This window comes from Anomaloglossus baeobatrachus, chromosome 1 (genome assembly GCF_048569485.1).
Source record: "Anomaloglossus baeobatrachus isolate aAnoBae1 chromosome 1, aAnoBae1.hap1, whole genome shotgun sequence".
NCBI classification, from domain to species: Eukaryota; Metazoa; Chordata; class Amphibia; order Anura; family Aromobatidae; genus Anomaloglossus; species Anomaloglossus baeobatrachus.
The window spans coordinates 743536149-743558736 of NC_134353.1; the positions used below are offsets into that span (position 1 = coordinate 743536149).

Consider the following 22588-nt stretch of genomic DNA (forward strand, 5'->3'; position numbering starts at 1 on the left):
CAAGAACTGGGGGGATGGTTAAGTGTGGTTGTCTTGAGTTAGACCTTAATTTACCTTATTTTTCCAAATGTGCACATAACAGTGGAAAGCCAAAACCACCTTTGTCCTCGTGCACAATGAGGTATAGAGTGTGACAGGAGAGAGCAGCCAACTCTGAGACCCTCATAATAAAGGTGATGGCTACAACAAGTCATTTTATAGTAGAGATGCAACAAAAAGATTTACTTAATTGGCTCAAAAGGCAAGGACTGAAGCGCCTCCAAATCAAGATTAAGATCCCAAGGATGAAGTGGAGGCTTATGCATTGGCATAGTAAATGCCATGTCATGAAGAAAAGTGCTGACTATGCCTTAAAAACCTAATACCTTTGAAAGAAAATTGACAAGGCAGACACCTGTCCTATGTGGCTACCTCAGGAGATAGATGGTGACCTAGACAACGAGCTGACCAGAGGCCGCTTGAACCGCAGCCATGTTCGGCCAGGATGGTGTGCAGTAGCTGGAGGCTCTGATTCATTTGCTGCATTAGTCAGAGTCCTAGGGGCAGAAGAGATCGTTGGCAATCGTTCCAGAATGAGTATGGGGAAACCTTGATTGTTCGAATACTGAGTGAACATTTTTTCTCACAAGCAACAGGCAAATTTCCTGAGCAGATATCTGCAAAGAAGAAAGAGGAGGGGTACAGGTGGTATAATAAGCTACAGATTAGCCATCGGAATACTTTATGTTACAAGCAGCATTAATAGGTAACCATGAAGGGCTGAGCCGACAAGCGTCCACGATCTGCTCTGGACTCTGCAATTATGAGAGACAGAGAAAGTTCGAGAGGAAAAAGGAGAGCACTAATGAAGAGGTGGAGGAAAGCCGTTGAGGCACTAAGAGTATCAACTCCCAAACAGCGGAAAGCCTACTCCGGTCCATGAATCTGAGGTGCGACTCAGGAGAAGGCCTGAAAATAACAGCCGCCAATGTTTGGTCTCCCTGGGTGCTTGTGAAGGCAGTGGTTCATATAGAAGTACAATGAGTTAGTACAGAATTCAGGAAGCAACCGCCAGCATTCCCAATTCACTTAAATGCTCAAAAAAGCATTGCCACAACCAGAAATGGAAGGGGTTGGGGCCGTGGAAGGAGCTAATCCCACACTCCAGTTGGTAGACAGAGGGAACACAAGAGGGCAGAACAACTACCTGAGAATTGATAGGTAGAATAGCCCGACTCATGGGCAGTGCTAATTGGCTGGAGGACGGGACTTGCAATAAATGTATGGTGAGTAGGACTGCCCTGCTCTCTGCTGATTGGTCAGAAAAAAACAGTTCACACCGATTGGCTGGACGATGCGACCTGCTGGCCGCAGTAATTGGCGAAACGGCCGTCAGGGTAATCATCCTTCCATCCACTCTCCGTTGGTATTTGGCAGTCTGGTAACAATACCCTCTTTGACTGCATGTGTATCCGGTATATTGTTTTCCTCCTATTTTTGTGACTGGCATTTTTCCCCTTATTCTTAAACAAGCATTTATATATTTCTTCTAAGACATTAGCAATATACATTGTTGAATTGAATTGAGATTTCACTGCCCTCTTGTGTATACCTCCTTTTAAGGCATTCTTATCTTTTCCTATATGGGCAAGTGAATCTATGAATTTCATCTTAATACAAATGCTTTTGTCTGAAAAAGCCATATTGGCAATTTTCATCTCCTTATCTGCTTGTTGATATATATATTTTCTATGGGAAAGTGCAATCACCATCTATCACTTGAGGTTTACAACCACTGTTTAGTCTTTATATTCCCTTCCTTGGAATTGCACAAAAATATTTTCCATTGTGGATGTGCAAAAAACTTTCTCCTAGGGGTTTTTTTCTCTTGCTTTTAGCATACTATATATATTGAGAAATTACAATTTTTGGTGAATATTTGTGGTTTACTGTGATATACACATATGTGAGTTTATGTGGTTCTTGGAGGGATTGTTTTGTGGCATTAATCCCCCCTTTCTCTTATATTCCTATTATAAATGGTTTTTAAAAAATATTTTCAATAAAATAATTCTTTTTTTAAAAAATTTTTTTTCGCTATATACTCTGGTTTTTTCATTGGTATCTGAGAATTGATAGGTAGAATAGCCCGACTCATGGGCAGTGCTAATTGGCTGGAGGACGGGACTTGCAATAAATGTATGGTGAGTAGGACTGCCCTGCTCTCTGCTGATTGGTCAGAAAAAAACAGTTCACACCGATTGGCTGGACGATGCGACCTGCTGGCCGCAGTAATTGGACAGTGAGCTGGACTTAATGCATTCCCCAGCTAATTAGCTGGAAACTGCAGGGAACTTTGTCTTTTGCTCCATACAAACATGTGTTATGATGTGTGGGCAGGAGTCAAAATAGCTTACAGACCACTGCCTGCGGTACCTGCTGGTCTTGTCATTCCGACTCAAGAATATACAAGCTGAGTAGTACAGGCTGTACTATTTGTCACTAGGTGGGGTGAAACAGAGCACAATTACATACGGTTACTCATCCAAGCGATCCCTCTCAAATACACAAAGGGAGAAAAGGTTAACGCCTAACCTAATGTCTCTAAAGCATAAAACAGGTCTGAAAAACAGACCCATGTTTCCTCCAACTGACACTACAAAAAACTGATGAGGCCTGATGATAGCAGATAAGGTATAGTCTGCTGGGGAGTAGACAATTTTCAGTTAAAATGTATTAATAATGTCAGCCGCAAGGTGGCAGCACACTAGCACATGGTTTCTGTTTCCCCCCAATGAAGCAACCAAGAAATCTGGCAGCAGGATTGACCAGAGAAACAGACGGAAACCCAAAGTTTTGCCGAAATACTAGCATGAAACATCAGGCAATACCAGCTATACTTATTCTTATATTTTTTTATTTTAAACTAGGAAATTGGTGATTAAAAATGTTTTAACATTTAGTTTAAAGGGGTTTTCCCACAAACAAAGCTAATTTCAAAGTTGATTTTAATCAATAGATCTTAGAATAATAATAATTTATACAATTGGAAGTGTTTAAAAAAATGTTCCTATGCTGAGATAATATTATATATGTGCCCTTGTTATATACTGTGTAATGACTGTGTCTGACCGTACAGGAACATGATCTGATCATACCCCAGGAGAGGATGCAAACCAGAATATATAGACAGGACAGCACAGGATCATATCTGATTTTTTTTTTGAGGTATAGCATTTCCCTGCCTGTATTTAAAAATTATTTTACCTCATAGAAAGAATAGTTTTCGATCCCGTGCTGTAATGTCTGTATACTTTATTATTTCCTCCTTGGTGCAGGAGCTGTGATATGATCAGTCCATGTTCCTGTATGGTCAGACACGGCCATTACACAGTATATAGAAAGGACACATATATAAGACTAGCTGTACTACCCGGCTTCGCCCGGGTTAATAACTGCTGTTCACAAAATAGAATGTATTAACATTCCCGGGATAGAATGTATAAATAGAATGTATTAACGCCCGGGATAGTAACTGTCTCTCTGTTTCTCTCCCATTCTCTGTCTGTCTCCCCCTCTGAATCTCTCTGTCTCTCTCTCTATCTCTTTGTCTGTCTCTTTCCCTGTCTGTCTCTGACTGTCTCGGTCTCTTTATCCATCTGTCTCAATCTCTTTCCCTGTCTGTCTATCTATCTCTGTCTCTTTCCCTCTCTTTCCCTGTCTGTCTCTTTCCCTGTGTCTGTCTCTTTACCTGTCTTTGTCTGTCTCTTACCCTGTCTGTCTCTTTCCCTGTGTCTGTCTCTTTACCTGTCTCTCTCTTTCCCTCTCTTTCCCTGTCTGACTCTTTCCCTGTCAGTCTGTCTCTTTGTGTCTGTCTCTTACCCTGTCTATGTCTGTTTCTTACCCTGTCTGTGTCTGCATCTTTCCCGGTCTGTGTCTGTCTCTTTCCCTGGCTGCATTGTGACTCGCCAACATTCCATTTAAGGGTGTAGCTGCGCATTCTTCTGAAGTTCTGGCTGCACTGTGGCTCCCGGGGCTCCATTCACTTTAATGGAGGCAGGTTTTTTGGTGAATAACTGTGAAGCACGGGGTTAAAATTTCCCCTCAAAACATAGCCTATGATGCTCTCGGGGTCCAGAAGTGTGAGTGTGCAAAATTTTGTGGCTGTAGCTGCAACGGTGCAGATGCCAATCCCGGACATACACACATACATACACACATTCAGCTTTATATATTAGATCATGTCAACACAGGAACATTTTTTTAAACAAATACATCCAATTGTATAAATTATTATTATAAGATCTATTGATTTAAATCAACTTTAAAATGAACGTTGTTCATGGGAAACCTCTTTAATTTCTAGTCACCTCAGGTGGCTTGAACCCTTATTCTATATAATGCAATGAAATATATCACAGCACATAGTCAAAATGACGTTGTCCTATGAGGCTGAGTCACAGGCTGGCCTTCACAGGAGTAATAAGATGGCAGCCTTCAGCAGGTCCCCAGCTGCCTTGACAACAACATGAACACCCTAGAATCTCGATGTGATCGATGCGAGTCAATTCATGTGCACACAGACAATCGCACTCTTTTAATGATGTCATTAATTGACAGTGGTATTTATATGGTTAAACAGCAGCATTTGGTATAATACAGCTGGTGTATTTTGGGTACGGTGCAAGTTTAGCTCTTCCATACCTGTGTTTAGAAACTCAAGAGCTAAATGTACCTAACCCTAGAAAATATATCTTCAGCAAATGTCACAGCAGCAGCGCAGATTAGGTTTCTGTTTTAAATTACCTGAGTTTGTTGTTCTCTTTTTTCCACATTTGGGATTAGCAAAAGACAACCCAAAGTAAATGATGGGAGATCAATTTGAGCATATTGTTTAGCAATTCCTACGACGTCCAGATCAGCAAGAACAGGGCACCTTCATAAATAAAAGTAGATTAAATATTAACAATTAGGGTTTTATCAGAAACCAATTTAGGTGTAACCCCCCCAAAAAAAAAACAAAACTTTTTTTCCAGTATTATTATTATGTTATAAAACCCCCTTTTTTATACCATATTTTTCCTGCATTTTTGCCTAAAAAAAACAGATCTAGAGGTTAAAGAAGTATCTATTGTGAAATGTAAAACAACACAAAGAATGCTTTTTGATTTGGCGATTTTGGGTCAGTAGCAGTCAGCCGGACTTTGCTATGGAATCTGATAGCAGCATAATGTAGAGACAGAGAGCCGATTCTAGGAATGTATCACTTACTGGGCTGCCTAGTGTTATTTTTAAAGAAAATCTGATTTGTCTTACAGTATGTAGATGTAGCAGCGCTAAGACTTCTGGGCTGTGCATAATACCCCTAACCCATACCCCTAACTGGCAACTTTCTGAATACACTGTGCATTGTGAGCAAGCTGCTAATAAGTGTTAGGGATGTGGTTACACAAATTAGCTGGACTGGTGTGCATGTGAGACCTTGTCCTCTAGTGATTATTTCTTGCTGATAAGCAATAATTGTATTGAAACTTGACTGTTCTGCTCAGCCGCCAGTCCATAGACGATAATGGGAAAATTATAGTGCCTTCAGTGAGACATGGTGATGGCAGTGTCCTTATGTGGGGCTGTATGAGAGCTGATCAGGTTGGAGAGCTACAGTTCATTGATTGTATCAATAATTCACAGATGTACTGCTCTACATTACAAGATGCTATCATCACTCTGTGCCCATGATAGATGTGCACTTTTCAAACATGGCGATGATCAAAAACACACTTCTAAGACCACTGTTGCATTTCTGAAGAATAACAGGGTGTGTTATTCAGTGTCTCCTGATCTGAACCTATCCGAAACATCCATAGGGAATTCTGAAGAGACAAGTTGATCATCGCTTTCCATTCAGCCTCCAGGCTCTAAAAGATGTCATTATGAAAGAATGGAAAAAAGATAAATGTTGCATTATGTCACCAATTTGTTCATTTCATGCCTAGAAGACTTGGTGCAGTGTGTAAAAATGATGGAGCTCATACAAAATCGTCGATATAGTTGTTTTTTTTAATTAATTTTTGCATCAAATAAAACTGAAGATTTTGTAATGAAACTTATATCAATTCATAATATTTTATGTAATAGGTTACAACAAAATGTTTTGTGAAAGTGTTTAACTGTTTATATTTTAACCAGATTACCTTTTCTACTTCTTTATGACACATTTATCAAAGACATTTAGTCAAGGATGATTATAGAGGTCATATTTGTTCAGTTGACATTTTTTTTGTTACTTTTACATTTTCCCCTTCACTATTTCCCTAGTTTATTTTACTATATTTTAATTACTTGTGTGCATTATTATCCCCTTTCACCCTAAAAAATTCAATAAAATATAATTTTGAAGAGAAATTAAAAAAAAACCCAATAATGGAGAATGGATATCCTTTTGGATTGCTTTTAATGTGCTCATAGACAAAAGAAGTGTGTTGGTTAAATGTGACATGTCACACTTCTTTGGCCTCTGAGCACATTAAAAGCAATCCAAAAGGAAATCCATTCTCCATTATCATAAATGACCAAAAGTGTTGGCACCCTTGAAATTGTTCCAGAAAATGAAGTATTTCTCCCAGGAAATTATTGCGACGACACACGTTTCCATATACACTTTTACTTTACTCTCCTGTGGCAAGTAACCAGTGTTGGTAATATGAAAATTACACCTGAAACCAGATAAAAAGGGGAGAAGTTGACTCAATCTTTGCATTGTGTGTCGATGTGTGCCACATTAAACATGGAGAACAAAAAGAGGAGAACAGAATGGTCTGAGGACTGGAGAACCAAAATTGTTGAAAAATATTAACAACATTAAGGTTACAAGTCTAGAGTATCTCCAGAGATCTTGATGTTCCTTTGTCCATGATGCGCAACAAAATGAAGAAGTTTACAACCCATGGCACTGTAGCTAATGTACTTGGATTTTGAAAGCAGAGAAAAAAATTGATGAAAGGATAGTCTGGATGGTGGATAAACAACCCCCGTCAAGTTCCAAAGAAATTCAAGCTTTCCTGCATGCTCAAGGTGCATCAGTGTCACAAACTATCCATCGACATGTGAATGAAATGCTATGGCAGGAGACCCAGGAGCACCACACTGCTGACATAGAAATATAAAAAAAGCTTGATTGCAGCTTGCCAAAATGTATGCAAGCCAAAACCTTTCAGGGAAAGTCATCTTGTGGACAGATGAGACCAAGATAAAGTTTTTTGGTAAAACATAATTCTACTGTTTACCAAAATTGGAAAGAGACCTAACCCCCCCCCCCAAAAAAAAAAAACAACCCAAAAAACCCAGTACCTACAGTCAAATATGGTGGGGGTTCAAAGATGCTTTGAGATTATTTTGTGGCCTCTAGCAATGGGTGCTTGACATCATGAAATTTGAAGATTACCACCAAAAGATGTTTGATAATAATGTAGTGCCTGGTTTAAGTCCTAGGTCATTGGTCTTCCATAAGGACAATGACCCCAAAATTACTCCAGAAAACACCTAGAAATGGATGGAAACAAAGTGCTGGAGAGTTCTGAAGTGGCAGCAATAGCACCGGATCTAAATCCCATTGAACACTTGTGGAGAGATCTTAAAATTACTATTGGAAGAAGGCGCCTTCAAATATGAGAGACCTGAAGCAGTTTGCAAAAGAAGAGTTGTCCAAAATTCCAATTGAGAGATGTAAGAAACTTGTTGATGGTTATAAGAAGCAATTCATTGCAGTTATTCATTCCAGAGGGTGTGCAACCAAATTTTAAGTTGAGGGTGCCAACAGTTTTGAGTGAAATTATGTCCAATCTGCTTTTTTTCTCTGTCGTTTCAATGCACACAAAGGACATAAACGTATATTTGCAATCATTGTCTGGGAGAAATACTTCATTTTCTGGGGCAATTTCAAGGGTGCCAACACTTTTGCTATGACTGTATACTCAGGTTTGGTTAGCACTGTATATGTAAAAATATTCAAACAGTGGAGCCATTAATGCATAAATTGCATGTGTGTGTATATGAGTGTGAGTGTGTGTGTGTGTGTAAATATATATATATATTTTTTTTTATTTTAAGTAACACCATCACAGTTCATTGCTACCCCATCGGAGAGCACCATGATCCTCATTCCAGCTAAGTCTCACTTACTGGGCTGCTTATTGCAGATTTGATAAAATCATTTTTTTCTGCTGCAGATCTACCAGTTCTCTGGAGGCTGAGCTTTGTATCACTCTGTCCACACTACTGACTGTCAGATTTATGTGCATTTACAGTGTACATAGAAAGTGGTCAATAAGTGGTGGGGAGGGATTGGTATACAAAGCTCATGAATATGCTTGACTACCACGCAACATGTTTACTAGCCCTCTAATGGTAATCTCATGCTGATAAATATGTGATTTTATAAAAACTAGAGCAAGTAGCCCAGTAACTGACACATCGCTGGAATCAGGGTCTTTGTCTCTACATCATGCTGTTCCCAGATTTGGTGGCAAAAGCCTGGTGACTGATTCCCTTTAAGGTTATCCAACAATAAAGCTTTATGTAAATTGTAACTTGATGTAGCGACCAGCAGTTACAAACCTTCGTCTTGCTAGAGGATTTTTAAAGAGTATCAGTTAGGTTTTTTATATATAATCTGAAAGCAGCATAATACAGGGTAAGAAAGCTTGACTCCAGGGATGTGTCACTTACTGGACTGCTTGGTGCCATTTTCATAGATTACCTGTTTTGTCTGATGTAAATATAGCAGTGCTAAATCTGGGCTGTGTATAACCCCACCCACATCCCCGACTAGCAGCTTCCTGTGTACACTTTGAATTATGAGCAAGCAGCCAATCAGTGGCCAGTTTACAAAGATTAACCCTGTCATGCATGTGAGCTGTAGTCAGAGAGTGATAATCTCCTGCTGATAAAACACTGTTTGTATTAAAATTACAAAACAGCCTAATAAGTGAAACATACATGGAATCTGGGTCTCATGCCCCATATTATTCTTCTTGTGGATTAAATAGCAAAAACCTGCTGACAGATTCTCTTTATCAGTGCTGGTCTCTGCAACAACATATTTTATACTCACTGGATTCTGTACACACAGAGGGGTTAACTACAGTAATGACTTTATGGACAGTGCACACACTTCATAAAAAGCATCGCTCTTCACTTACATCACAGTTTAGTATAAAATGAAGCAAAATATGTAAGGCAAATTCAATTTTATATTACTCACCTTAATAGCACCAAAAATGATTGGTAGCATTCTTCAAGCTGTGATGGGCTTGGAGGACAAGAGGCTACAAAAGAATACATGTTCAGATAGCAAAAATAATATCCAAACCTTTTATAAACACAAATGTCAACTTACCACAAGCAAATGGTGCCAATATGACACTACGCCATGCCCTGCTAAAGTTTGGCACCTATAAACAAAACCATACATTCAGACTGCACTTTAAATAATACGTTCACATATGACATACAAGTGACGACCATCGACGCAAACATACATACCTCCCAAAGGCAATGGATGCCGGTGATAGCTGCTAACGCTTTTCTCAGGTAAGACATCTTCCAAAAAATAAAAATCAAACAAATTGTTTTATATATAGTTTGCTATATTCATGTTTTGTATACATATACCATTTGTATGCGACTGTAATCAGAATTATTAAGAATTAACCCCTTCCTACTGATGCCAATTTTCTTTTTCCTGACCAGACCAAATTTTACAAATCTGATGTGTCGCTTTCTGCGGTAATAACTAATAACTGGAACGCTTCCGTGTATGTTGGCGTTACTTTTTTTTGTGACACGTACTTTGTTAGTGCTAAATTTTGGTCGATGTGATTTATGAAAATATATGAAGTTAGACATTTCAGACAAATCCACAATTTTTGAACTTTGAATTTTTATGCCTTTACTCGTACCAGACAAAATAGTAATAAAGATTTACCATATGTCTAGTTTACGTTGGTATTTTTGGCATATATCTTTTTTCGTTAGGCTGTTAGAAGGCTTAAATGCAGGTCAGCAATTTTGGGGGGGTATTTTTCAATGAAATTTACAAAAACCTATATTATTTTAGGGATCACTTCACTTTTCAAGTGAGAAAGAAGGGCCTATAGGTGAGAAAACCTCCAAACAAGACCCCATTTTAAAAAAACAGCACCCCTCAATGTGTTCAAATACAAATTTAAGAAATTTAATAACCCTTCAGATGCTGCACAGAAAAGTGGAAGGAAAAAAAAAAAAATCAACCAATTACATTGTTATTTACTAAAATGTTTAGCCTCAAATTTTTCATTTTCACTAAGGTAACAGCAGAAATTTCAGAAGAAACTGTGGGACCCACTTTCTCCCAAATTAATAGTACACAGTGGGAAAGGAAGGAGTGCAGTTCAGATTTTATCATGCAATTGTGGCTCGAATAGATGATGACGTTGTATTTGCAGAGCTCTTAAGAAGTAAAAAAACCTCATATAAGTGACCCCATTTTGGAAATTACACTCCTTAAAAAGCATTCAGCTAAGGGTGTGGTGAACATTTTGAACTCACAGATGATTCATGGTATTTTATAACAGAATGGTGGGCCATAAAAAATGAAAAATAACATTATATTGCTTTAGCCCAAAATCTTTCAATTTTACAAAGGCCATTAGGAGAAAACCCCCCCAATAATTTACAAATCAAATAGTAGAAAAAAGTGAGCTGCTAGAATAGTTTAGAAGTGTCATTTGTAAAGTCCTTAAAGGGCTAATTCCATCTCCAAGATGCTATCCCAATATGTAGTAAGTATAATAATAATTTTAGTAAATACCTCCAATCAGAAATGTAGTATAGTTCTCCTGATATGGCCATGTCTCTTACCCCATGTGCAGGTAACTTTTTAACAGCTTATGTATTATTTCTTTGTATTAAATAATTCCCAGAACAAAATGTAACATATTTGCTGTAAATATGTATCACTGAGTTTAATAAAACTACCATATAAACTCGAGTATAAGCCTAGTTTTTCAGCCCATTTTGTTTATGCTGAAAACGCCCCCCCCCCAACCCCCTCCTCGACTTATACTCGAGTCAAGTTCCCAGATAAAAATGTTCTCACTTGTCCTCCATTCCTGCGGTGATCTTACCTGCTTTTTGCCATCTGCAGGAACACAGACCCCTTGGTAATCTCGTCTGGTACACGTAGCCGCCACTGCCATCATGGCTTTACTGCAGTTGAATGCTTTGCGCCGTAAAGCATTCAACTGCAGTACAGCGCTGACAGCAGCGGCTGCTCTGTGCAACTGATGAGATCATCGAGGGGTCTATGTGCCTGGGGACTGCAAAAAGCACCCCTCGATGATCGCGGCAGGTGCACGGGCCCTCTGTCGCTGTCAGCGCTTTACTGCAGTTGAATGCTTTATGGCTCCGCAAAGCATTCAACTGCAGTAAAGCCATGACTGCAGCGGTGGCCCCGTGCACCGGACAAGACTACCGAGGGGGTCTATGTGCCTGTGGACCGCAAGAAACACCCCTCGATGATCATGCCCCGTGCGCCGGACGAGATCACGGAGAGGGTATTGTGTGCCTGCAGACTGAAAGAAGAAGATAAGGACACCGCAGGAACGGAGGACAGGTGAGAATAATTTTGTGTGTGTGTGTGTGTGTGTGAACAATAATAGGGGACGAGAAGGGGGCCGGAATGAGGACATTACTAAAGGATGAACAAATTACTGCAGGGCACATTACTAAGGGGCACAAGGATGTGGCACATTACTATAGGGCAGAAGGATGAGCACATTACATTTTACTGGTATATATTTTTATTTCATAAATTTACCAGTAGCTGCTGCATTTCCCACCCTAGGCTTATACTTGAGTCAATAAGGTTTCCCAGTCTTTTGTGGTAAAATTAGGGGCCTCGGCTTATACTCTGGTCGGATTATACTCGAGTAAATACGGTATTATTATTTTTAATTATTATTATTAACTATTACAATTTCAAGGTTGGGACTTCTATGTCTGAATAAATAGCACAATTGCAGGTTTAGGACTTATTCAGTCATTCATCTATAACAGTCCGAATACCAGGATGTTCAGACTGGCTGCACGTCTTATGACCCAAACTTCACAGCCTCATATATGCCTACACGGACCATGTTTCACAGACATCTGAATTTGGCCTTCCCAAATCTGCCATTTACCAACTTACCATGTTAAATCCAAGCAGCTTTTGAAATAATCCACTCCAGAGTTGAGGGTCATAAACCTTGTATTCTAAACAGAGCTCTGTCACCAATCTCACTGCCTAGAAGGGGAAAAGATGAGTGATTATTTTTAATATAGAAAAGTCCCAAGCAAAATCCCATTTAACTTCTATAACAGCTTAGACTGTATGGTGAGGCTGAGAAGGGTAGGCGACTATAATGATGTTTAGTGCTAAAATGGGGTGAATATCTGAAGAACTAAGCTTGCTCTACATTGATAATTTCCATCTCCTAATATCTTCATCTATAGCTATAACTAGGAGGCGCTTAGGAGCATTGTGCATGTATCTGCACAGGGTTTATACACTCATCTCACTAAAATTACATAGCAAAATGCTGCTAAAGCTCAGAAAATCATAAGAGGCGACTGCAGGCTGGCGATACAGATCTCTGTACAGGAAAATCAGAGCTTAAAAGGGAACCTGTCACCAGATTTGTCCCGCATAAGCTGCGGCCACCACCACTGAGCTCTTATATACAGCATTCCAGAATATCTATATATATAATTGCCTTATTCTGTCTGTCTGTCTATCTGTCTGTCTGTCATGCTCCGAAATTGTGTCCTTACGGTGACACAAAGCTGATTGGCCGCTGGGCTCGCCATGGCCCCGCCCCCCCACACGGATTGGCCTCTCGCCCCGGCTCTCTGCAGGCCCCGCCCCCCTCACGCAATGCACGCTCGCTCTGGCCCAACTGACACGGAGCCCCGATTCCCAGGTGAGTACACACACACATCAGATCACACTCACTCTCACACTCACTCTCACACACACCTCACACATCACAACATGCTGGGATATCGCTTGCTTCTACACCGGCTCCGTCAGGATCCCAGCAGCGCCACACATAACCTTGCGATGCTGGGATCTTCACGGAGGCCGTGAAAGCTGGTAACCATTATACACATCGGGTAACTAAGGTCCCTTAGTTACCCGATGTGTATCATAGTTACCAGTGTACACCGGCTCACACTCACTCTCATACACACCTCACACACACATCACATCGCATCCACACATCAAGGTCCTGCAGCGTCGGAAAATACAGACACATAACAGCACACACATACACACACACAAATCAGATCACACTCACTCACACACACACATCACATCGCATCCACATACTCACAACATCCTGGGATATCGCTTGCTTCTCGGCGGCGATACTGTGCTGTTGTGATCTTCCAGGACCTGCCGGAGGATCACATGGCCAGAAGCATGTGATATCCCCGGATGTTGTGAGTATAAGCGCGTATGTGCGATATCGTCAGTGTCTGTGTGTGTGAGTGTATGCGATCGGGTGTGTGTGAGTGGATGCGATCGGGTGTGTGTGAGTGGATGCGATCGGGTGTGTGTGAGTGGATGCGATCGGGTGTGTGTGAGTGGATGCGATCGGGTGTGTGTGAGTGGATGCGATCGGGTGTGTGAGTGTCGGCAGAGGAGCACGGCGTGCTGGAGGAGGCTGGGAGCAGAGAGGCTGATCATGGGGAAGGCTGGGAGGAGAGAGGCTGATGCTGGGGGAGGCTGGGAGGGGGAGGCTGGGACGAGGGAGGCTGATGCTGGTGGAGGCTGATGCTTGGGGAGGCTGATGCTGGGGGAGGCTGGAAGGAGAGAGGCTAATGCTGGTGGAGGCTGATGCTTGGGGAGGCTGATGCTGGGGGAGACTGGGAGGGGAAGGCTGATGCTGAGGGAGGCTGGGAGGAAGGAGGCTGGGAGGAGAGAGGCTGATCCTGGGGAAGGCTGGGAACGGGAGGCTGATGCTGAGGGAGGCTGGAAGGAGAGAGGCTGATGCTGGGGGAGGCTGGAAGGAGAGAGGCTGATGCTGGTGGAGGCTGATGCTTGGGGAGGCTGATGCTGGGGGAGACTGGGAGCGGAAGGCTGATGCTGAGGGAGGCTGGGAGAGGGAGGCTGGGAGGAAGGAGGCTGGGAGGAGAGAGGCTGATCCTGGGGAAGGCTGGGAAGGGGAGGCTGATGCTGGGGGAGGCTGGAAGGAGAGAGGCTGGAAGGAGAGAGGCTGATGCTGGTGGAGGCTGATGCATGGGGAGGCTGATGCTGGGGGAGACTGGGAGCAGAAGGCTGATGCTGAGGGAGGCTGGGAGGAAGGAGGCTGGGAGGAGAGAGGCTGATCCTGGGGAAGGCTGGGAAGGGGAGGCTGATGCTGAGGGAAGCTGGAAGGAGAGAGGCTGATGCTGGGGGAGGCTGGAAGGAGAGAGGCTGAGGCTGGGAGGAGAGAGGCTGATGCTGGGGAAGGCTGATGCTGAGGGAGGCTGGGAGGGGAAAGCTGATGCTGGGGAAGGCTGGGAGGACGGAGGCTGGGAGGAGAGAGGCTGATCCTGGGGAAGGCTGGGAGAGGGAGGCTGATGCTGGAGGAGGCTGGAAGGAGAGAGGCTGATGCTGGCGGAGGCTGATGCTGGGGAGGCTGGGAGAGGGAGGCTGATGCTGAGGGAGGCTGGGAGGAGGGAGGCTGGGAGAGGTAGGCTGAGAGAAGAGAGGCTGATGCACACACACACACACACACACACACACACACACACACGCGCGCGCGCACTGCACAACACACCACACACACACACACACACACTGGGAACCACAAACAACTGCCCTACACAGACACCCACACACACAGACAACGCTGCACACACACAACACCCAACACACAAACACCGCGGCACACACAAATATACGCACATACCGCACAACACACACATTGCACAAAACATACCTCCCCCCAAAACACACCACACACACACAAACCGCGCAACACACACACAACGCTACAGACACACAGCGCTCCACAAACAACGCAACACACATACAACACCGCTCTCACCCCCCGTCACACCCAGACAACACCCAGAACATGTACAGCGCCTACACAAACACTTGGTAACTACAGACAACAACATCTCTCTATATATATATATATATATATATATATATATAACAAAAATCATACATGAACTACACAATACGTAAATTCTAGAATACCCGATGCGTAGAATCGGGCCACCTTCTAGTTGTATATAAGAGTCCAGGTCGCTCTGTATAACATAAAAATCACCTTTATTATACTCACTTAGGGGACAGTCCAGTCCAAGGGGTGTCGCTACTCGTGTGTCTGGCGTCTCCTCTCTGCTGCAATTGACGTCCTCCTTCTTCTCAGCCTGTGTGCATAACGCGTCCTACGTCATCCATACAGAGGCCTTCATTGCGCTCCTGTCATGGACCTCTTGCATATGCGAACTATAATACTTTGATCTGCCCTCAGTAGGGCAGATCAATGTGCACCTGTGCAGGACCGCAATGCCGGCCTGTGTAGATGACGCAGGGTACATCATCCATTCAGGACTGAGAAGGAGGACAGCAATTTAAAGAAAAGAGGAGGGGTCAGTCCTGTGAGCAGCAACACCCATTGGACCGGACCCCCCTCCCCCACCCCCCCCCACCCCCGTTTGTATTATTTACGTTATACCGAGCGGCCTGTGCTTGGATATACAGTATTCTAGTATGCTGTATATAAGAACTTACTAGTGGTGGCCGCAGCTTATAAGGGAAAAATCTGGTGACCAGTTGCCTTTAAGTTATACAGATACATAAAGAAATTAATCAACACAGAGTGTCCCACCCATTTAAATCACAAATGGTCAGATATTTATAACATTGAATATTCAGGTATTTTAAAAGCTGGCTAAAACAAGAGAGATTTTATCTAGCTACTCTATCAAAAGCAAAGTTTATTTTAGTTTTAAAAGCAATTTCACTTTTTCACATCATTACTTACAATATATACTAGATGTTGGCATTTTACAGTTAACACCCTCCTTTGATTTAAAGGGAATCTGTCACCAGGTTTTTACTACCCCATCTGAGAGCAGCATAATGTAGAGACAGAGACCCTGATTCCAGCGATGTGTCACTTACTGGGCTGTTTGCTGTCATGTTGATAAAAATCAATGTTTTCTCTGCTGCAGATCTAGCAGTTATACAGAGCTCATGAATATGGTGGACTACCTGGCAGCACACCAAGTAGTCCTGTAATGATAATCTCCTGCTGATTAATCAGTGATTTTATGAAAACTACACTAAACAAGTCAAACGTTCGCATAGACCTGGTTGACCGAGTCCTTTCTTTGATAATCCAGCCTTTCCCCTGGCAAGGGGCAGACGTAGTTTCCTATACTGGCGGTCTTTGGATTGGGTCAGACTGGGGCAGGTGGTAGATAAGCTTACTAGGTTCCCCTCGTTGGCGGCTTTGCGGGGGGAATGCGTGGAGATGCCTTTATCCTGGCTCGAGTATTCACAATTGCCAGCATTCCTTCAGCAGATATTCTCTCCCCTTTTACGTCCCTCCTCTTAATGCATGCCGCCCCTCAACATAGCATTTCCATTCTATACAACATCCTGGCGGAGGTATCGGTATAGGATGTTCCCCCATATTTAAAAACATGGCAAAAGGAGCTGCAGACAACTTTTTTTGGAGTTGGATTGTCTTAAGATTTTCACTCTGTCCCATAAATTGTCCATATCCTGTGCTGCTCAATAGACACGTTTTAGGATTCTTACCCGTTGGTACAGATGTCCTTATTTACCATATAGAATCTTTCCAGCAGTATCAGATTTATGCTGGAGATGCGGGGTGGAGATTGGCATTGCGACACACATATGGTGGTCTTGTAATCTTCTTTAACCATTCTGGCTAGCAATCTTTGAAATCTATTTTCAAGTTTCAGATGTACGCATATCGCCCTCACTCCAGATTGCGCTCCTCTCTTTAATTCCTGGTACCATTTCTGCTGCTAAAAAAGAGGTATTGTAATTCTTTCTTATTGCCGCCAGAATGGTAATCCCTAGACACTGGAGATTGCCCGTGGCACCATCTATCAGGGAATAGATTACAGAGGTTGATCGCATGGAATCCCCTTTGGCACACGGTCATGATAGCTGGGACATTTTCACCGGAACCTGGTTTTCCTGGACTATTTTTAAGAAGGGTCCTCAATTTGCGAGATGGCTACATTAGTCACCTTCCTTTCCTCTGCAGTTTGCGTCTGTTGGGAGGTGGGAGGCTGAGAATTCCCAAGCTCCCCTATCCTACTTTCCCTTGCTACCTTTTCCCATCTCCTTCCTCTGTTCCTTCCTTCCCCCTCATCTTTGTCTCTCTTCTTTTCCTTACTCCCTTCATTTTTTTTTTCTTTCCTTCTCTCTTTCATTGTTTTCTAATTGAATTTTTACTTTAATCTACACAAGCTCGTAATTTACGGTTACTAGTCCTTGACCAAATCATTGGGGACTGACTCATGAGGAATTCACTTTCTACCAAAATTATCTTCCTATTGCTGACTCAATCAGCTTCTATTGACCTTAAGGTACCGTCACACTAAGCAACATTGCTAGCAACATCGCTGCTGAGGCACAACTTGCTAGCGATGTTGCTTAGTGTGACATCCAGCAACAACCTGGCCCCTGCTGTGAGGTCATTGGTTGTTGCTGAATGTCCTGGACCATTTTTTAGTTGTTGCTCTCCCGCTGTGAAGCACACATCGCTCTGTGTGTGACAGCGACAGAGCAACAACTAAATGTGCAGGCAGCAGGAGCCGGCGTCTGCGGACGCTGGTAACCACGGTAAACAGCGGGTAACCAAGAAGCCCTTACCTTGGTTGCCCGATATTTACCTTCGTTACCAGCATCCGCCGCTCTCAGCTGTCAGTGCCGGCTCCCTGCTCTCTGCACACGTAGCTGGAGTACACATCGGGTAATCAACCCGATGTGTACTGTGGCTAGGAGTGCAGAGAGCAGGGAGCCGGCACTGGCAGTGTGAGAGCTGTGGACGCTGGTAACGAAGGTAAATATCGGGTAACCAAGGGAAGGGCTTCTTGGTTACCCGATGTTTACCGTGGTTACCAGCGTCCGCAGAAGCCGGCTCCCTGCTGCCTGCACACGTAGCAGAGTACACATCGGGTAATTAACCTGATGTGTACTGTGGCTAGGTGTGCAGGGAGCCAGCGCTAAGCGTGTGCGCTGGTAACCAAGGTAAATATCGGGTTGGTTACTCGATATTTACCTTAGTTACCAAGCGCAGCATGCTTCCACGTGTAGCGACGCTCCAGCGATCCCTGCCAGGTCAGGTTGCTGGTGGGATCGCTGGAGTGTCGCTTAGTGTGACATCTCACCAGCGATCTCCTAGCAACTTACCAGCGATCCCTATCAGGTTGTATCGTTGTTGGGATCGCTGGTAAGTTGCTTAGTGTGACTGGGCCTTTACTTGTGTCAGGTTCTGTTAACTAGATATGGTAATGTTTCATTGCTCACTATCACTTGGACTTATAACACACCCCATTATTGTAATACTTGTTAAATACTGGTGTTATTTGCCTATTTATTTTTCCTTTAAGGCGAACAAAAAGAATAAAAATAATTTTCTTGAAAAAACTACACTAAACAGCCGAGTAAATGACACATCGCTGGATTCAGGATCTCTGTCCCTACGTTATGCTGTTGTCAGATTAGGTCGCAAAAACCTCTTGACAGATTCCCTTTAATGTTTCTACTACTACTACTACTTCTGCTTGTAGTAGGTTGGTCAGTAGGGAGATAAAGCACAGAAGCCTAATAGTGGCAACTCGGTGGCTGCAGGGCGCACGTGACACAGAAGCCCAGAGAAACCTGAAGCGGACAACAAAGCAATGATGGAGGTATGTATAGTTTGTTTTTATTTTACAAAGGGGGCTACTTTAAAAAAAAACAAAAACAAAAAAAAAAAAACAGGTGGTTGGCTAGGTAGTAGACAGCCCCTTTAAACGGCACATTTCATAACAATTCTCATCATAATCATATCATTAAGACTTTAATGGGTCCAATATTACTTTTAATTAAAGTAGAAAGCATAAGGCAACTTTTCAAGTTATGAAAGTGGCAATTTGCTTAATAACTGGTGAAGTAAACTCATATGAAAATGTATTAGTAATGGGATTCAAGGCAAAAAGTCATTTTAGAAAAACAAACAAAAAATAACAGTGATACACGACTGTGTGCTCTGAAATAGCCCATCTGTTTCATGGCTCAATCTTGCATTCTAAGAGCAGAGATCACATTGTATCAAAAGCATGCCGTGTTCCCCATGTGCCTGTGAATGCTATTATTCTTAAAGTGAACAATGATCATCACGCACTGGGCTGAACAAACATCCTCCACTTTTCTTCACACTCACCCTGGCTTCATGACTGTGGTTTTTCCATAGGCCTTTTATCATTCCCTCTTTGGGACTGCTATGGAATGACTCTAGAGAGTACGGGATATTTAAGATTTCAAATTCTGATAAATAGGCACAACACTTCAGGTTATACCTAGACAAGAAACCATTGTAAAAATAGTTATTGCACATACTATAAAAAAAATAAAAAAAAAAATGAGTGAAATCATTAAAATTACCTTGACATTTGCTTCATATGGTCTATTATTCACAAGTGTCATCACTATTGGATCTTTTTGGCAACCAATTTTAACAATTCCAAAAGTTTAGGTTTATGGTTAAAAGCCAGGGCCATTGCTAAAGTGGCCGTAAACCTTAAGTAGCCCATTCTGACAGCTATTTCGGCCAACCTCACAATTTTTGGTTTGGCCGAGCTTGCGAGTGTTCTCTATGGGAGAATAACCAGCTGCTAGACACCTCTAGTGATGGCTTATCTCTCTTGTAGACAAACAATCTAGCCTCTAGAGAAATGATATGCACAATCTTCAACATCTTCATCCAATAGGGATGGTTGGCCAGCCCCCCTGAAATTAGCTTGGTCAGCCAACATTACTTACTTTACTTGGTCAATAGGTTTTTTCACAAGTGACACCACAGTCTCTGTGTCAGCCAAGTGGATTAAACATTGAAGAGCTCGACTTCTGTGAGCAAAAGTCAATTTGTTATTCCCATAAGGCTGTAAATATAAAGAAATAAAAATATGGTTATAAAAAACACCACAACAGTGTAACATAACAATTACAATCAACGTTTTCTTTTCATGCAATGTTATGGGAATCTAAACACGTACCATACTTTCCCCAGAATGTAAAAAATAATCAATTTACATAATTATAATTTAATATTAATGGTTGAATATGGTAAAGAAATGGTGACAAAGATTATTTACCTATCTGGTAGTTAATAAAGGAGTACATATCTATTGGGCTCATTATTGGTGACCAAACAAATGGACATATTCATTGTGCTCTCTAAGGCTATGTGCGCACGCTGCGGATTTTCCGCGGATTTTCCTGTGGATTTGCCGCAGAAAATGTCTAACGTTTCTGCAGTCAATTCCCAGCAAAACCTATGGGTATAAAAAATGCTGTGCACACACTGCGTTTTTTATACCTGTGGATTTACCCGCGGATTTTCCGCTGCGGAATTAATGTGCATGTCACTTCTTTTCCGCAGGTACCTGAGGTTCTTGCCATAGATAATGGTAAAAATTTGCAGGCAAATCTGCACCAAAGCCACATGTGAGCATTTTTGACAACTTTTATGTACTATAACAAAGAAAAATAATATAGGACCTGCACACCTCTTGTATTAAATCAATGTACAAGTGAATAAATCCGCTATGTGGCCAATATTCAGACATTATACATATATATATATTATAGTGACGCAGTAAAGGGAATAGTGATGGATGGGTAACCAACACCTGCTCCCCATTCCCACCTGAAATTTGGTAACACTAATGACACCAGGGAGAGTAAGGCTGGGTTCACACATAGCGACAGCGACGTCGCTGTTACGTCACCATTTTCTGTGACGCAATAGTGACCTTGTATGTCGCTGTTATGATCGCTGCTTAGCTGTCAAACACAGCGACGCAGCAGCGATCATAACGTCGCTACATGTGCAGAGAGCAGGGAGCCGCGCACACTGCTTAGCGCTGGCTCCCTGCTCTCCTAGCTACAGTACACATCAGGTTAATTACCCGATGTGTACTGCAGCTACATGTGCAGAGAGTAGGGAGCCGCGCACACTGCTTAGCGCTGGCTCCCTGCACTCCTAGCTACAGTACACATCGGGTTAAGCCGATGTGTACTGCAGCTACATGTGCAGAGACCAGGAGCCGGCGCTGGCAGCGTGAGAGCGGTGGAGGCTGGTAACGAAGGTAAATATCGGGTAACCACCTTGGTTACCCGATGTTTACCCTGGTTACAGCTTACCGCAGGCTGTCAGACGCCGGCTCCTGCTCTCTGCTCGCTTCATTTCGTCGCTCTCTCGCTGTCACACACAGCGATCTGTGCGTCACAGCGGGAGAGCAACAATCAAAAAAAGAACCAGGGCTGTGTGTAACGAGCAGCGATCTCACAGCAGGGGTCAGATCGCTGCTCAGTGTCACACACAGCGAGATCGCTAATGAGGTCACTGCTGCGTCACAAAAACTGTGACTCAGCAGCGATCTCAGCAGCGATCTCGCTGTGTGTGAAGCACCCCTAAGTGGCTAATTGGGCCCAATTTGGCCAATATTCACATAGGGTTGTAGTCCTTTTGTTGCCAGCAGTTCAAACCTTAATGGCTGTGTGTTGAGTTAGAGGGGACACCAAATTTAGACTGATATACGAGCTGTACACTGACTACTTTACATTTTAACAAAGTGTCATATCTTCAGTGTTGTCCCATGAAAAGACATAAGAAGCTGTCTGTAATGGAGAAAAGGGCATTGGGAATTACATTTAGAGACAGAAGACCTTTTTATGAGAAAAATAATTTCCCTTTGTATAAAACCTTGACGTATAACAGTTTTACAACTGTGCATAAAGGCTAAATATTGAAACATGTGAATAATTGAAAATTGAAAATCCTAGTATGGGGATGTAAAACAGTAATGCTTACGGATGTAGATGAGGTGGCTATTGCATACAATATTCTTGAACTGAAATCAATAGGGTATGTCTGAAGAAGGTATACAATTCTGCAAAATAGGAGAAATAGAGAAAGGTAATAGTTCAATCATCAATAACCAACATTACGACATGCATCCATGGCTGGGTTTTAACAGGAGACAAATTATATGCAAGCATGTTTATGGGAGAGTTAAATCTAGCAGTCAGCCAAGCCAGCATTTGGCTATCGGCTATTAGGCATGCATGGACAGTTTAAAAAAAAGGAAGCTGTAATCAGAAATTGACTTATGGTTGAAATCAGGTTGTGGGGGTCAAATAATTTTTTTTTAACATTTTTGGGAATGTTTTATTTTCCATCTCACAATATGTGTTAAAATAAAAATCAAGGGGCGTAGCTTGCGCATTTGCCAGGTAGGAAGTAGAAGCTCTGAGCTCCTGAATCCCGACGATCACTAC

The 22588-nt window shown here is 42.5% G+C and overlaps 1 protein-coding gene across 2 annotated transcripts in view; it reads right to left on the reverse strand.

The window, feature by feature from the left end:
• The window catches only part of KNTC1 (kinetochore associated 1), a 371840-nt gene that overhangs the window by 22003 nt on the left and 327249 nt on the right, over positions 1-22588 (reverse strand). For both annotated transcript variants that reach the window (XM_075323096.1, XM_075323086.1), the window contains exons 53-60: positions 22122-22200; positions 20069-20187; positions 19470-19605; positions 12206-12301; positions 9520-9576; positions 9374-9428; positions 9239-9302; positions 4786-4915 (exon numbers count right to left, since the gene is read on the reverse strand). In XM_075323096.1, the coding sequence (XP_075179211.1) occupies positions 4786-4915; positions 9239-9302; positions 9374-9428; positions 9520-9576; positions 12206-12301; positions 19470-19605; positions 20069-20187; positions 22122-22200 (736 nt within the window). The remainder of the gene's footprint in view (positions 1-4785; positions 4916-9238; positions 9303-9373; positions 9429-9519; positions 9577-12205; positions 12302-19469; positions 19606-20068; positions 20188-22121; positions 22201-22588) is intronic.